Source organism: Mustelus asterias, unplaced genomic scaffold (genome assembly GCF_964213995.1).
Source record: "Mustelus asterias unplaced genomic scaffold, sMusAst1.hap1.1 HAP1_SCAFFOLD_555, whole genome shotgun sequence".
NCBI classification, from domain to species: Eukaryota; Metazoa; Chordata; class Chondrichthyes; order Carcharhiniformes; family Triakidae; genus Mustelus; species Mustelus asterias.
The window spans coordinates 1-14,103 of NW_027590505.1; the positions used below are offsets into that span (position 1 = coordinate 1).

Sequence of the window (14,103 nt, forward strand, 5' to 3'; positions counted from 1 at the left end):
AATTGGCAAGTCATGTTGCAGCTTTATAGAACCTTAGTTAGGCCGCACTTGGAATATAGTGTTCAATTCTGGTCGCCACACTACCAGAAGGATGTGGAGGCTTTGGAGAGGGTACAGAAAAGATTTACCAGGATGTTGCCTGGTATGGAGGGCATTAGCTCTGAGGAGAGGTTGGAGAAACTTGGTTTGTTCTCACTGGAACGACGGAGGTTGAGGGGCGACCTGATAGAAAAAAGGTTAAAGTGAAGAGTTAAAGTTTATATATTAGTATCACAAGTAGGCTTACATTAACACTGCAATGAAGTTACTGTGAAAATCCCCCAGTCGCCACACTCTGGCGCCTGTTTGGGTTACACTGAGGGAGAATTTAGCGCGGCCAATCCACCTAACCTACACATCTTTGGGCACTAAGGGACAATTTAGCACGGCCAATCCACCTAACCTGCACATCTTTGGACACTAAGGGACAATTTAGCATGGCCAATCCATCTAACCTGTACATCTTTGGACACTAAGGGACAATTTAGCACGGCCAATCCACCTAACCTGCACATCTTTGGACACTAAGGGACAATTTAGCATGGCTAATCCACCTAACCTGCACATCTTTGGACACTAAGGGACAATTTAGCACGGCCAATCCACCTAACCTGCACATCTTTGGACACTAAGGGACAATTTAGCATGGCTAATCCACCTAACCTACACATCTTTGGGCACTAAGGGACAATTTAGCACGGCCAATCCACCTAACCTACACATCTTTGGACACTAAGGGACAATTTAGCACGGCCAATCCACCTAACCCACACATCTTTGGGCACTAAGGGGCAATTTAGCACGGCCAATCCACCTAACCTACACATCTTTGGGCACTAAGGGACAATTTAGCACGGCCAATCCACCTAACCTACACATCTTTGGGCACTAAGGGGCAATTTAGCATGGCCAATCCCCCTAACCTGCACATCTTTGGACACTAAGGGACAATTTAGCATGGCCAATCCACTTAACCTGCACATCTTTGGACACTAAGAGACAATTTATCATGGCCAATCCACCTAACCGACACATCTTTGGACAAAAAGGGGCAATTTAGCATGGCCAATCCACCTAACCTACACATCTTTGGACACTAAGGGGCAATTTAGCATGGCCAATCCACCTAACCTACACATCTTTGGACACTAAGGGGCAATTTAGCATGGCCAATCCACCTAACCTACACATCTTTGGACACTAAGGGGAAATTTAGCATGGCCAATCCACCTCACCTGCACATCTTTGGGCACTAAGGGGCAACTTAGCATGGCCAATCCACCTAACCCGCACATCTTTGGACACTAAGGGGCAATTTAGCATGGCCAATCCACCTAATCTGCACATCTTTGGACACTAAGGGGCAATTTAGCATGGCCAATCCACCTAATCTGCACATCTTTGGACACTAAGGGACAATTTAGCATGGCCAATCCACCTAACCCGCACATCTTTGGACACTAAGGGGCAATTTAGCATGGCCAATCCACCTAACCTGCACATCTTTGGACACTAAGGGGCAATTTAGCATGGCCAATCCACCTAACCTACACATCTTTGGACACTAAGGGACAATTTAGCATGGCCCATCCACCTAACCCACACATCTTTGGACACTAAGTGGCAATTTAGCATGGCCAATCCACCTAACCAGCACGTCTTTGGACACTAAGGGCAATTTAGCATGGCCAATCCACCTAACCTGCACATCTTTGGGCACTAAGGGGCAACTTAGCATGGCCAATCCACCTAACCTACACATCTTTGGGCACTAAGGGGCAACTTAGCATGGCCAATCCACCTAACCTACACATCTTTGGGCACTAAGGGGCAATTTAGCATGGCCAATCCACCTAACCTGCACATCTTTGGACTGTGGGAGGAAACCAGAGCACCCGGAGGAAACCCAAGCAGACACGGGGAGTCCGTGCAGACTCCACACAGACAGTGACCCAAGCCGGGAATCGAACCCGGGTCCCTGGCGCTGTGAGGCAGCAGTGCTAACCCACTGTGCCACTCTGAAATCTACAAGATTATGAGGGGCATGGACAGAGTGGAGAGTCAGAAGCTTTTTCCCCCAGGGTGGAAGAGTCAATTACTCGGGGGCATAAGTTTAAGGTGCGAGGTTTAAAGGAGATGTACGAGGCAAGTTTTTTTACACAGAGGGTGGTGGGTGCCTGGAACTCGCTGCCGGGGGAGGAAGTGGAAGCGGATTCGGTCGTGAGTTTTAAGGGGCGTCTTGACAAATACATGAATAGGATGGGAATATGGTCCCCGGGAGGGTTTTAGTTCAGTCGGGGGCAGCACGGTCGGTGCAGGCTTGGAGGGGCCGAAGGGCCTGATCCTTGTGCTGTAATCTTCTTGGTGTTCTTTGGTGAAATTTCCCCGTTCCGTCCCCGCAGGTGGAACCCCGTCGGATCTTCAGTAACGTCCAGGAAATAATCAGGCTCCATCGACGGGTCTGGGAGGAAGTTCTGTCGCCCGTATTGGAGGAGAGCCGGCTGTCCGGGAACCCACTGGACCCCGTGCGCTTATGTCAGGGACTCCAAACGGTGAGGGTGCACCTCAGCGGTGACGGGACAAGGGGGCTGGTGGGGAAGGGGGAGAAGGAGGGAGGGGTGAGAGGTTCACTCGCCGATGGTAAATGATCGGGGGGTGGAGAGGGGGTGTCGGTGGGCGAGAAGATGGGGTTGAGCAGCGAGAATCCTGGGACCACAACTTTTCACAATACACATGAACGATTTGGAGGAAGGAACTGAAGACTCTGTTGCTCAGTTTGCAGATGATACAAAGATATGTAGAGGGGCAGGTAGTATTGAGGAAGCTGGGGGGGTGCTACAGAAGGACTTGGACAGGTTAGGAGAGTGGGCAAAGAAGTGGCAGAAGGAATACAATGTGGGAAAGTGTGAGGTTATGCACTTTGGAAGGAGGAATGGAGGCATAGACTATTTTCTAAATGCTTAGGAAATCAGAAACACAAAGGGACTTGGGAGTCCTTGTTCAAGATTCTCTTAAGGTTAACGTGCAGGTTCAGTCGGCAGTTAGGAAGGCAAATGCAATGTTAGCATTCATGTTGAGAGAGCTAGAATACAAGAGTAGGGATGTACTTCTGAGGCTGTATAAGGCTCTGGTCTGACCCCATTTGGAGTATTGTGAGCAGTTTTGGGCCCTGTATCGAAGGAAGGAAGTGCTGGCCTTGGAAAGGGTCCAGAAGAGGTTCACAAAGATATTTGATTTGATTTATTATTGTCACATGTATTAACATACAGTGAAAAGTATTGTTTCTTGCGCGCTATACAGACAAAGCATACTGTTCATAGAGAAGGAAAGGAGAGGGTGCGGAATGTAGTGTTACAGTCACAGCTAGGGTGTAGAGAAAGATCAACTTAATGCGAGGTAGGTCCATTCAAAAGGCTGACACCAGCAGGGAAGAAGCTGTTCTTGAGTCGGTCGGTACGTGACCTCAGACTTTTGTATCTTTTTCCCGATGGAAGAAGGTGGAAGAGAGAATGTCTGGGGTGCGTGGGGTCCTTAATTATGCCGGCTGCTTTTCCCCGAGGCAGCGGGAAGTGTAGACAGAGTCAATGGATGGGAGGCTGGTTTGCGTGATGGATTGGGCTACATTCATGACCTTTTGTAGTTCCTTGCGGTCTTGGGCAAAGCAGGAGCCCCAGACCAAGCTGTGATACAACCAGAAAGAATGCTTTCTATGGTGCATCTGTAAAAGTTGGCGAGAGTCGTAGCTGACATGCCAAATTTCCTTAGTCTTCTGAGAAAGTAGAGTGGTTGGTGGGGCTTTCTTATCGATAGTGTCAGGTAGTGTATATATAGAGGGACAGTTAGTATTGAGGAAGCAGTGGGCTGCAGAAGGACTTGGACAGGTTCAGAGAGTGGGCAAAGAAGTGGCAGATGGAATACAATGTGGGAAAGTGTGAGGTTATGCACTTTGGAAGGAGGAATGGAGGCATAGATTATTTTCTAAATTGGAAAATGCTTAAGAAATCAGAAACACAAAGGGACTTGGGAGTCCTTGTTCAAGATTCTCTTAAGGTTAACGTGCAGGTTCAGTCGGCAGTTAGGAAGGCAAATGCAATGTTAGCCTTCATGTCGAGAGGGCTAGAATACAAGAGTAGGGATGGACTTCTGAGGATGTATAAGGCTCTGGTCAGACCCCATTTGGAGTATTGCGAGCAGTTTTGGGCCCCGTATCTAAGGAAGGATGTGCTGGGCCTTGGAAAGGGTCCAGAGGAGGTTCACAAGAATGATCCCTGGAATGAAGAGCTTGTCGTATGAGGAACGGTTGAGGACTCTGGGTCTGTACTCGCTGGAGTTTAGAAGGATGAGGGGGGATCTTATTGAAACTTACAGGATACTGCGAGGCCTGGATAGAGTGGACGTGGAGAGGATGTTTCCACTGGTAGGAAAAACTAGAACCAGAGGGAACAACCTCAGGCGAAAGGGACGAACCTTTAAAACAGAGATGAGGAGGAATTTCTTCAGCCAGAGAGTGGTGAATCTGTGGAACTCTTTGCCGCAGAAGGCTGTGGAGGCCGGGTCATTGAGTGTCTTTAAGACAGAGATAGATAGGTTCTTGATTAATAAGGGGATCAGGGGTTATGGGGAAAAGGCAGGAGAATGGGGATGAGAAAAATATCAGCCATGATTGAATGGCGGAGCAGACTCGATGGGCCGAGTGGCCTAACTCCGCTCCTATGTCTTATGGCCAACACTTTGCTGATGCCACCAATATTGGTGGCATAGTGGACAGTGAAGAAAGTTATCTCCGATTGCAATGGGATCTTGATCAATTGGACCAGTGGGCTGACGAATGGCAGATGGAGTTAAATTTAGATAAATGCGAGGTGATGCATTTTGGTAGATTGAACCAGAGCAGGGCTTACTCAGTTAATGGTCGGGCGTTGGGGAGAGTTACAGAACAAAGAGATCGAGGGATACAGGTTCATAGCTCCTTGAAAGTGGAGTCACAGGTGGACAGAGTGGTGAAGAAGGCATTCGGCATGCTTGGTTTCATCGGTCAGAACATTGAATACAGGAGTTGGGACGTCTTGTTGAAGTTGTACAAGACATTGGTAAGGCCGCACTTGAAATACTGTGTACAGTTCCGGTCACCCTATTATAGAAAGGATATTATTAAACTAGAAAGATGGATTGAGTTACAAGGAGAGGCTGGATAGGCTGGGACTTTTTTCTCTGGAGCGTAGGAGGCTGAGGGGTGATCTTATAGAGGTCTATAAAATAATGAGGGGCACAGATCAGCTAGATAGTCAATATCTTTTCCCAAAGGTCGGGGAGTCTAAAACCAGAGGGTAGAGGTTTAAGGTGAGAGGGGGAGATACAAAAGGGTCCAGAGGGGTATTTTTTTTCACACAGAGGGTGGTGAGTGTCTGGAACAAGCTGCCAGAGGCAGTAGTAGAGGCGGGTACAATTTTGTCCTTTAAAAAGCGTTTAGATAGTTACATGCGTAAGATAGATACAGAGGGATATGGGCCAAATGCGGGCAATTGGGATTAGCTTCACCATCTCTCTATCCGTTCTTTGCAAGTATCAGGTCCCAGGGGATTGCAGTCTTCCTCCATCCCTCCAGCCTCCCGATCGACACCCCCTCCCTATCTCTGTAACCTCCTCCAGCCCCTACACCCCTCCCCATCCCTGTAACCTCCTCCAACCCCTACACCCCTCCCTATCTCTGTAACCTCCTCCAGCCCCTACACCCCTCCCTATCTCTGTAACCTCCTCCAGCCCTACACCCCTCCCTATCTCTGTAACCTCCTCCAGCCTCGACATCCCCTCCCTATCTCCGTGACCTCCTCCAGCCCCTACACCCCCTCCCTATCTCTGTAACCTCCTCCAGCCCCTATCCCCCTCCCCATCTCTGTAACCTCCTCCAGCCCCTAAACCCCTCCCTATCTCTGTAACCTCCTCCAGCCCCTAAACCCCTCCCTATCTCTGTAACCTCCTCCAGCCCCTACAACCCTCCCTATCTTTGTAACCTCCTCCAGCCCCTAAACCCCTCCCTATCTCTGTAACCTCCTCCAGCCCCTACACCCCTCCCTATCTCTGTAAACTTTACCAGCCCCTTCACCCCTCCCTATCTCTGCAATCTCTTCCGGCCCCCACACCCCCTCCCTATCTCTGTAACCTCCTCCAGCCCCCTACACCCCCTCCCTATCTCTGTAACCTCCTCCAGCCCCTACACCCCTCCCTATCTCTGTAACCTCCTCCAGCCTCTACATCCCCTCCCTATCTCTGTAACCTCCTCCAGCCCCTACACCCCCTCCCTATCTCTGTAACCTCCTCCAGCCCCCTACACCCCTCCCTATCTCTGTAACCTCCTCCAGCCCCTACACCCCTCCCTATCTCTGTAACCTCCTCCAGCCCCCACACACTTCCCTATCTCTGTAACCTCCTCCAGCCCCTACACCCCTCCCTATCTCTGTAACCTCCTCCAGCCCCTACACCCCTCCCTATCTCTGTAACCCCCTCCAGCCCCCACACACTTCCCTATCTCTGTAACCTCCTCTAGCCCCCACACACCTCCCTATCTCTGTAACCTCCTCCAGCCCCTAAACCCCTCCCTATCTCTGTAACCCCTTCCAATCCCTACACCCCTCCCTATCTCTGTAACCCCCTCCAAGCCCATACAGCCCTCCCTATCTCTGTAACCTCCTCCAGCCCCTACACCCCTCCCTATCTCTGTAACCTCCTCCAGCCTCTACATCCCCTCCCTATCTCTGTGACCTCCTCCATCCCCTACACCCCCTCCCTATCTCTGTAACCTCCTCCAGCCCCCTACACCCCTCCCTATCTCTGTAACCTCCTCCAACACCCTACACCCCTCCCTATCTCTGTAACCTCCTCCAGCCCCCTACACCCCCTCCCTATCTCTGTAACCTCCTCCAGCCCCCTACACCCCTCCCTATCTCTGTAACCTCCTCCAGCCCCCACACACTTCCCTATCTCTGTAACCTCCTCCAGCCCCTACACCCCTCCCTATCTCTGTAACCTCCTCCAGCCCCTACACCCCTCCCTATCTCTGTAACCTCCTCCAGCCCCTACACCCCTCCCTATCTCTGTAACCTCCTCCAGCCCCTACACCCCCTCCCTATCTCTGTAACCTCCTCCAGCCCCAAAACCATTCCCTATCTCTGTAACCCCCTCCAATCCCGACACCCCTCCCTATCTCTGTAACCCCCTCCAGCCCCTACACCCCTCCCTATCTCTGTAACCCCCTCCAACCCCATACACCCTCTCCCTATCTCTGCAAACTCTTCCGGCCCCTACACCCCTCCCTATCTCTGTAACCTCCTCCAGCCCCCTACACCCCTCCCTATCTCTGTAACCTCCTCCAGCCCCAACACCCCCTCCCTATCTCTGTAACCTCCTCCAGCCCCCTACACCCCCTCCCTATCTCTGTAACCTCCTCTAGCCCCCTACAGCCCCTCCCTATCTCTGTAACCTCCTCCAGCCCCTACACCCCTCCCTATCTCTGTAACCTCCCCCAGCCCCCTACACCCCCTCCCTATCTCTGTAAACTCCTCCAACCCCCTACACCCCCTCCCTATCTCTGTAACCTCCTCCAGCCCCCTACACCCCCTCCCTATCTCTGTAACCTCCTCCAACCCCCTACACCCCCTCCCTATCTCTGTAACCTCCTCCAGCCCCTACATCCCCTCCCTATCTCTGTGAACTCCTCCAGCCCCTACACCCCCTCCCTATCTCTGTAACCTCCTCCAGCCCCTACACCCCTCCCTATCTCTGTAACCTCCTCCAGCCCCCTACACCCCTCCCTATCTCTGTAACCTCCTCCAGCCCCCACACACCTCCCTATCTCTGTAACCTCCTGCAGCCCCCTACACCCCTCCCTATCTCTGTAACCCCCTCCAGCCCCCACACCCCTTCCCTATCTCTGTAACCTCCTCCAGCCCCCTACACCCCCTCCCTATCTCTGTAACCTCCTCCAGCCCCTAAACCCCCCCCTATCTCTGTGACCCCCTCCAGCCCCCTACACCCCTCCCTATCTCTGTAACCTCCTCCAGCCCCTACACCCCTCCCTATCCCTGTAACCTCCTCCAGCCCCCTACACCCCTCCCTATCTCTGTAACCTCCTCCAGCCCCTACACCCCTCCCTATCTCTGTAACCTCCTCCAGCCCCCTACACCCTCTCCCTATCTCTGTAACCTCCTCCAGCCCCCTACACCCCCTCCCTATCTCTGTAACCTCCCCCAGCCCCCTACACCCCTCCCTATCTCTGTAACCTCCTCCAGCCCCCTACACCCCCTCCCTATCTCTGTAACCTCCTCCAGCCCCTACACCCCTCCCTATCTCTGTAACCTCCTCCAGCCCCCTACACACCCTCCCTATCTCTGTAACCTCCTCCAGCCCCTACACCCCTCCCTATCTCTGTAACCTCCTCCAGCCCCCTACACCCCCTCCCTATCTCTGTAACCTCCTCCAGCCCCTACACCCCTCCCTATCTCTGTAACCTCCTCCAGCCCCCTACACCCCTCCCTATCTCTGTAACCTCCTCCAGCCCCTACACCCCTCCCTATCTCTGTAACCTCCTCCAGTCCCTACACCCCCTCCCTATCTCTGTAACCTCCTCCAGCCCCTACACCCCCTCCCTATCTCTGTAACCTCCTCCAGTCCCTACACCCCCTCCCTATCTCTGTAACGTCCTCCAGCCCCCTACACACCCTCCCTATCTCTGTAACCTCCTCCAGCCCCTACATCCCTCCCTATCTCTGTAACCTCCTCCAGCCCCCTACACCCCCTCCCTATCTCTGTAACCTCCTCCAGCCCCTACACCCCTCCCTATCTCTGTAACCTCCTCCAGCCCCCTACACCCTCTCCCTATCTCTGTAACCTCCTCCAGCCCCCTACACCCCCTCCCTATCTCTGTAACCTCCCCCAGCCCCCTACACCCCTCCCTATCTCTGTAACCTCCTCCAGCCCCCTACACCCCCTCCCTATCTCTGTAACCTCCTCCAGCCCCTACACCCCTCCCTATCTCTGTAACCTCCTCCAGCCCCCTACACACCCTCCCTATCTCTGTAACCTCCTCCAGCCCCTACACCCCTCCCTATCTCTGTAACCTCCTCCAGCCCCCTACACCCCCTCCCTATCTCTGTAACCTCCTCCAGCCCCTACACCCCTCCCTATCTCTGTAACCTCCTCCAGCCCCCTACACCCCTCCCTATCTCTGTAACCTCCTCCAGCCCCTACACCCCTCCCTATCTCTGTAACCTCCTCCAGTCCCTACACCCCCTCCCTATCTCTGTAACCTCCTCCAGCCCCTACACCCCCTCCCTATCTCTGTAACCTCCTCCAGTCCCTACACCCCCTCCCTATCTCTGTAACCTCCTCCAGCCCCCTACACACCCTCCCTATCTCTGTAACCTCCTCCAGCCCCTACACCCCTCCCTATCTCTGTAACCTCCTCCAGCCCCCTACACCCCTCCCTATCTCTGTAACCTCCTCCAGCCCCTACACACCCTCCCTATCTCTGTAACCCCCTCCAGCCCCTACACCCCCTCCCTATCTCTGTAACCTCCTCCAGCCCCTACACCCCCTCCCTATCTCTGTAACCTCCTCCAGCCCCTACACCCCTCCCTATCTCTGTAACCCCCTCCAGCCCCTACACCCTCTCCCTATCTCTGCAAACTCTTCCGGCCCCTACACCCCTCCCTATCTCTGTAACCTCCTCCAGCCCCCTACACCCCCTCCCTATCTCTGTAACCTCCTCCAGCCCCCTACACCCCCTCCCTATCTCTGTAACCTCCTCCAGCCCCTACACCCCTCCCTATCTCTGTAACCTCCCCCAGCCCCCTACACCCCCTCACTATCTCTGTAACCTCCTCCAGCCTCTACACCCCCTCCCTATCTCTGTAACCCCCTCCAGCCCCTACACCCCTCCCTATCTCTGTAACCTCCTCCAGCCCCCTACACCCCCTCACTATCTCTGTAACCTCCTCCAGCCCCCTACACCCCCTCACTATCTCTGTAACCTCCTCCAGCCTCTACACCCCCTCCCTATCTCTGTAACCCCCTCCAGCCCCTACACCCCTCCCTATCTCTGTAACCTCCTCCAGCCCCCTACACCCCTCCCTATCTCTGTAACCTCCTCCAACCCCCTACACCCCCTCCCTATCTCTGTAACCTCCTCCAGCCCCCTACACCCCTCCCTATCTCTGTAACCTCCCCCAGCCCCCTACATCCCCTCCCTATCTCTGTGAACTCCTCCAGCCCCTACACCCCCTCCCTATCTCTGTAACCTCCTCCAGCCCCCTACACCCCTCCCTGTCTCTGTAACCCCCTCCAGCCCCCACACCCCTTCCCTATCTCTGTAACCTCCTCCAGCCCCCTACACCCCCTCCCTATCTCTGTAACCTCCTCCAGCCCCTAAACCCCTCCCTATCTCTGTGACCCCCTCCAGCCCCCTACACCCCTCCCTATCTCTGTAACCTCCTCCAGCCCCTACACCCCTCCCTATCCCTGTAACCTCCTCCAGCCCCCTACACCCCTCCCTATCTCTGTAACCTCCTCCAGCCCCTACACCCGTCCCTATCTCTGTAACCTCCTACAGCCCCCTACACCCCTCCCTATCTCTGTAACCTCCTCCAGCCCCCTACACCCCCTCCCTATCTCTGTAACCTCCCCCAGCCCCCTACACCCCTCCCTATCTCTGTAACCTCCTCCAGCCTCTACACCCCCTCCCTATCTCTGTAACCTCCTCCAGCCCCTACACCCCCTCCCTATCTCTGTAACCTCCCCCAGCCCCCTACACCCCCTCCCTATCTCTGTAACCTCCTCCAGCCTCTACACCCCCTCCCATCTCTGTAACCTCCTCCAGCCCCCTACACCCCTCCCTATCTCTGTAACCTCCTCCAGCCCCCTACACCCCTCCCTATCTCTGTAACCTCCTCCAGCCCCTACACCCCTCCCTATCTCTGTAACCTCCTCCAGCCCCTACACCCCTCCCTATCTCTGTAACCTCCTCCAGCCCCTACACCCCTCCCTATCTCTGTAACCTCCTCCAGACCCTACACCCCCTCCCTATCTCTGTAACCTCCTCCAGCCCCTACACCCTCTCCCTGTCTCTGTAACCCCCTCCCTATCTCTGTAACCCCCTCCAGCCCCTACACCCACTCCCTATCTCTGTTACCTCCTCCCGCCCTTACACCCCTCCCTATCTCTGTAAGCTCCTCCAGCCCCTACATCCCTCCCTATCTCTGTAATCTCCTCCAGCCCCTACACTCCTCCCTATCTCTGTAACCTCCTCCAGCCCTACACCCCTCCCTATCTCTGTAACCTCCTCCAGCCCCTACAACCCTCCCTATCTCTGTAACCTCCTCCAGCCCCTACACCCCTCCCTATCTCTGCAACTTCCTCCAGCACCTACACCCCTCCCTATCTCTGTAACCTCCTCCAGCCCCTACAACCCTCCCTATCTCTGTAACCTCCTCCAGCCCCTACACCCCTCCCTTTCTCTGTAACCTCCTCCAGCCCCTACACCCCCTCCCTATCTCTGTAACCTCCTCCAGCCCCCTACACCCCCTCCCTATCTCTGTAACCTCCTCCAGCCCCCTACACCCCTCCCTATCTCTGTAACCTCCTCCAGCCCCCTACACCCCCTCCCTATCTCTGCAACCTCCTCCAGCCCCCTACACCCCCTCCCTATCTCTGTAACCTCCTCCAGCCCCCTACACCCCTCCCTATCTCTGTAACCTCCTCCAGCCCCCTACAAACCTCTGCCTCCTCACCTCTGGCTTTCTGAGCCCCCCACCTACCCCTCCCCCTCCCCACAGAGTAGAGGAGTGAAGGATGGAGGATTCCGGCCTGTGCATGTAGGCTCATTGACCCCGGGGAGGCGATTTTAGTCACTTGGGCCTGTGAATTTAGGTTCATTTACCTCGGGAGGGCAATGGGGCCACTTGGGCCTGTTGATTTAGGCTCATTGACCAAGGAGGTGTTTGGGGCCTTTCGGGCCTGTAGATTTAGGTTCACTGACCCTGGGAGGGGATTGGAGAAAATCGGGCGTGTAGATTGAGGCTCATTGACTCTGGGAGGGGATTGAGGCCAATCGGGCCTGTGGATTTAGGCTCACTGACCCTGGGAGGGGATTGGAGACAATCGGGCCTGTGGACTTAGGCTCATTGACTCCTGGGAGGAGATTAAGGCCAATCGGGCCTGTGGATTTAGGCTCACTGACCCTGGGAGGGGATTGGAGACAATCGGGCCTGTGGACTTAGGCTCATTGACTCCTGGGAGGGGATTGAGGCCAATCGGGCCTGTGGATTTAGGCTCACTGACCCTGGGAGGGGATTGGAGACAATCGGGCATGTAGATTGAGGCTCACTGACCCTGGGAGGGGATTGGAGCCAATCGGGCCTGTGGATTTAGGCTCACTGACCCTGGGAGGGGATTGGAGCCAATCGGGCCTGTGGATTTAGGCTCACTGACCCTGGGAGGGGATTGGAGACAATCGGGCATGTAGATTGAGGCTCACTGACCCTGGGAGGGGATTGGGGCCAATCGGGCCTGTGGATTTAGGCTCACTGACCCTAGGAGGGGATTGGGGCCAATCGGGCCTGTGGATTTAGGCTCACTAACCCTGGCAGGGGATTGGAGCCAATCGGGCCTGTGGACTTAGGCTCATTGATCCTAGGAGGGGATTGGGGCCAATCGTGTCTGTAGATTGAGACTCGTTGACCCCAGGGAAGGGATTGTGACCACTTGGGCCTGTGGATTTAGGCTCACTGACCCTGGTAGGGGATTGGGGCCGACAGTCAGAGGGGAGAGAGACAGGTACAGGGGTCGTGTGCGGTGTCATGGTTTGGCAGAGGCAGATGGATGAGTCGAGGAACAGACAGGGTGAGGGGTCAGTGAGGGAAGGGACAGGAACATGCTAACAATGTCTGAACCTTCTCTCTCTCCTCGACCCCCCGCCCATCCACAGTTCCCAGAGCGGTTCCACGCCTACGTCCATTACTGCCTCTCGGAGGCACACTGTCTGCAGTATACCCACATCACCCAGCAGAACAACAAACTGTTCGCCATGTACGTCAAGGTAAGTACCCACCAGCATGGCCAACAGAGGCAGCCAATTTAACTAGGCCCATGGCGAACCAGGATAATCGCTTCCCCTCCCCCGCTCCCTGTAACTCTGCAAGCAGCCACTGAGCAAGGAGGAGGGACAGGAGCCTTGTGGCCTTTGCTTTTAGGCTTATTGACCTCAGAGCAGGGATTGGAGCCACTTGGGCCTGTGGATTTAGGCTCACAGACCCTCAGGAGGAGATGAGGTCCTGTTTGGCCTGTGGATTTAGGCTCATTGATCCTGAGAGGGGATCAAGGCCTCTTGGGCCTGTGGATTCAGGCTTATTGACCTCAGCAAGGGGACTGCAGCCACTTGGGCCTGTGAATTTAGGCTCATTGACCCTGAGAGGGGATCAAGTCCTCTTGGGCCTGTAGATTCAGGCTCGCTGATCCCTGGAAGGGGATTGGGGCTAATCGGGCCTGTAGAGTTATGCTCACTGACCCTGGGAGGGGATTGGGGCCACTTGGGCCTGTAGATTTAGGCTTATTGACCCCTGGGCGGGAATCAGGACCTCTTGGTCCTGTGGACTTAGGCTCATTGACCCCTGGGAGGGGGCTGGGGCCAATCGGGCCTGCAGATTTAGGTGTATTGACCCCTGGGTGGGAATCAGGACCTCTTGGTCCTGTGGATTTAGGCTTATTGGCCCCAATCCCCTCCCAAGGGTCAATAAGGCCTGGAGATTTAGGCTTACTGACCCCTGGGAGGGGATTGGGGCCAATTGGACCTGCAGATTTAGGTTCACTGACCCCTGGGAGGGGATTGGGGCCATTTGGGCCTGTCAATTCAGGCTCAATAACCCATGGGCGGGGATTGGGGCCAATCGGGCCTGTAGATTTAGGCTTACTGACGCATGGGAGGGGATTGGGGCCAATCGGGCCTGTAGATTTCGGCTCACTAATCCCTGGAAGGAGATTGGGGCCATTCGGGCCTGTGAATTCAGGCTTTGCGCT

General features: G+C 54.7%; 1 protein-coding gene across 1 annotated transcript in view; it reads left to right on the forward strand.

Moving 5' to 3' along the window:
• Nucleotides 1-2,441: 2,441 nt before the first annotated feature.
• The window catches only part of LOC144487027 (uncharacterized), a gene marked incomplete at its 5' end in the record, with an annotated part of 44,541 nt that continues 32,879 nt past the window's right edge, over nt 2,442-14,103 (forward strand). The window contains 2 exons of the mRNA XM_078205071.1: nt 2,442-2,591; nt 13,016-13,126. Of these exons, the coding sequence (XP_078061197.1) occupies nt 2,442-2,591; nt 13,016-13,126 (261 nt within the window). The remainder of the gene's footprint in view (nt 2,592-13,015; nt 13,127-14,103) is intronic.